We start from the raw sequence: 1,377 nt of genomic DNA on the forward strand, positions 1-1,377 counted from the left end.
TTCTTTTTTTCCTTTTTAAATTTATTTCTTTTAAGATCACCTCCTTACGATTTACAGAGAGACAATACAAAACAAGCAACAGACTTGGTTTCCAATATATAAACCGTGTGCCGGCGTTTAAAGCATTATTGGTAACACTGCTACAGAGCAGCGTCCACCTACTCCAGGGCACTTTGGTATTCCTGAGGAATAAGCGTGATTTCTCCTGCTCCTGCGGGGATGCTCTCTGTGTGGGTCACTGCACATGCTCTTTGACATATTTTCCACGTAGAAGACACGGAGCCTGGAAGTCATGCTGACAGCGGGAGTGGGGCATCCCCAATCCCGTGCAGAACCAAAGGCCACATTCTTTTTTTTAAAGAAGGTAAGAGAAGAAACAACTCCTAATCCAAAACCAGTACCTATCTTCATGATTGCATCTGCCAGGCACTGCTCCCACTTCCGGCCGAGGTCACATTCTGACATGTTCCCGGTCCACAGCTTCAGCTTTCCTCACAGCCGTGGCCCGCACTCTGATTCCCCTAAAACTCCATTAATTCAGAATAATCTCTGTCCTCCCTCCCCAGGCTCAGGAAGATGGGGGCAGCAGGAGGGTGTGCACACATACCCGGAGGGAGTATTTCTGCTTCTTGGTGATCAAGTGACTTGGGCCAGTACAGGACCGAGATGCGCACGTCCTGACGAGGCTATTCGTGGGCTGTGGCTAGTGCTGCCCGACCACTGCGTGTAAGTTCAAACTTGCCCCTCACTAGTGCTTGGGACAGAGCAGGGCCTTCCATTCTCTCTCCCAGGTATATCGCTGCTGTGTTTGCAGACCTGAAACCCTCGCAGGTCTCACCAGCCTGCTTGTGCACTGAACCTGGGCTTCCCACTCTAAGCAGGACATCTTAAGGGACTCTCTGTGGCCCCCTTGGGCCTAGATGTCACCTGCCACTCTCGCACATTTTGGCGTGGGATTATAATTCCTTGAGCTGGCTGTCACTGTCCCCTGTCGTACACAAGGATAAACTGAACAAAGGCAGAGGCAAGCTCAAACCTGCAAGGACAGAAACCTAATAACCCTCAAGTGCACAGAATTGGCTCCAGAATCAAGGGCAAACACTTCTCTCTCTCTCTCTCTCTCTCTCTCTCTCTCTCTCTCTCTCTCTCTCTCTCTCTCTCTCGTCTACTGGTCTCCACCTGGGCCCAACTCTGTAAGGCACTGATTCTGTCCCTGGACCAGCTGGCCCCCGGTGTGCGTGGTGCTGATCCTGGGTGACCACATGGGAGGGACTGGGCAAGCTGGTCAGCATCATCCACACGGCAAGCCCGTGCAGGTCCCCTGCCCATCTGGTGAGCGACATTTGTCCACAACTACACTCTCAGGCAAGCCAGTAG

At 51.9% G+C, this 1,377-nt stretch overlaps 1 protein-coding gene across 1 annotated transcript; it reads right to left on the minus strand.

Moving 5' to 3' along the window:
* Positions 1-235: 235 nt before the first annotated feature.
* LOC101588167 (MICOS complex subunit MIC10-like) lies at positions 236-465 on the minus strand. The gene is made up of 2 exons (XM_004626400.1): positions 396-465; positions 236-348 (listed from the first exon to the last, which is right to left on the minus strand). The coding sequence occupies exons 1-2, from the start codon at positions 463-465 to the stop codon at positions 236-238; spliced, it is 183 nt and encodes a 60-aa protein (XP_004626457.1).
* Between the last annotated feature and the right edge of the window lie 912 nt (positions 466-1,377).

This window comes from Octodon degus, unplaced genomic scaffold (genome assembly GCF_000260255.1).
Source record: "Octodon degus isolate 3935 unplaced genomic scaffold, OctDeg1.0 scaffold00014, whole genome shotgun sequence".
NCBI classification, from domain to species: domain Eukaryota; kingdom Metazoa; phylum Chordata; class Mammalia; order Rodentia; family Octodontidae; genus Octodon; species Octodon degus.

Excerpts from the sequence above, each read along its gene's own strand:
- LOC101588167 (XM_004626400.1), bottom strand. The coding sequence starts at position 465 with ATGTCAGAATGTGACCTCGGCCGGAAGTGGGAGCAGTGCCTGGCAGAT. Across the intron at positions 349-395 it reads AATCATGAAGATAGGTACTG|AATGTGGCCTTTGGTTCTGC; the intron begins GTTTTGGATTAG and ends TTTAAAAAAAAG.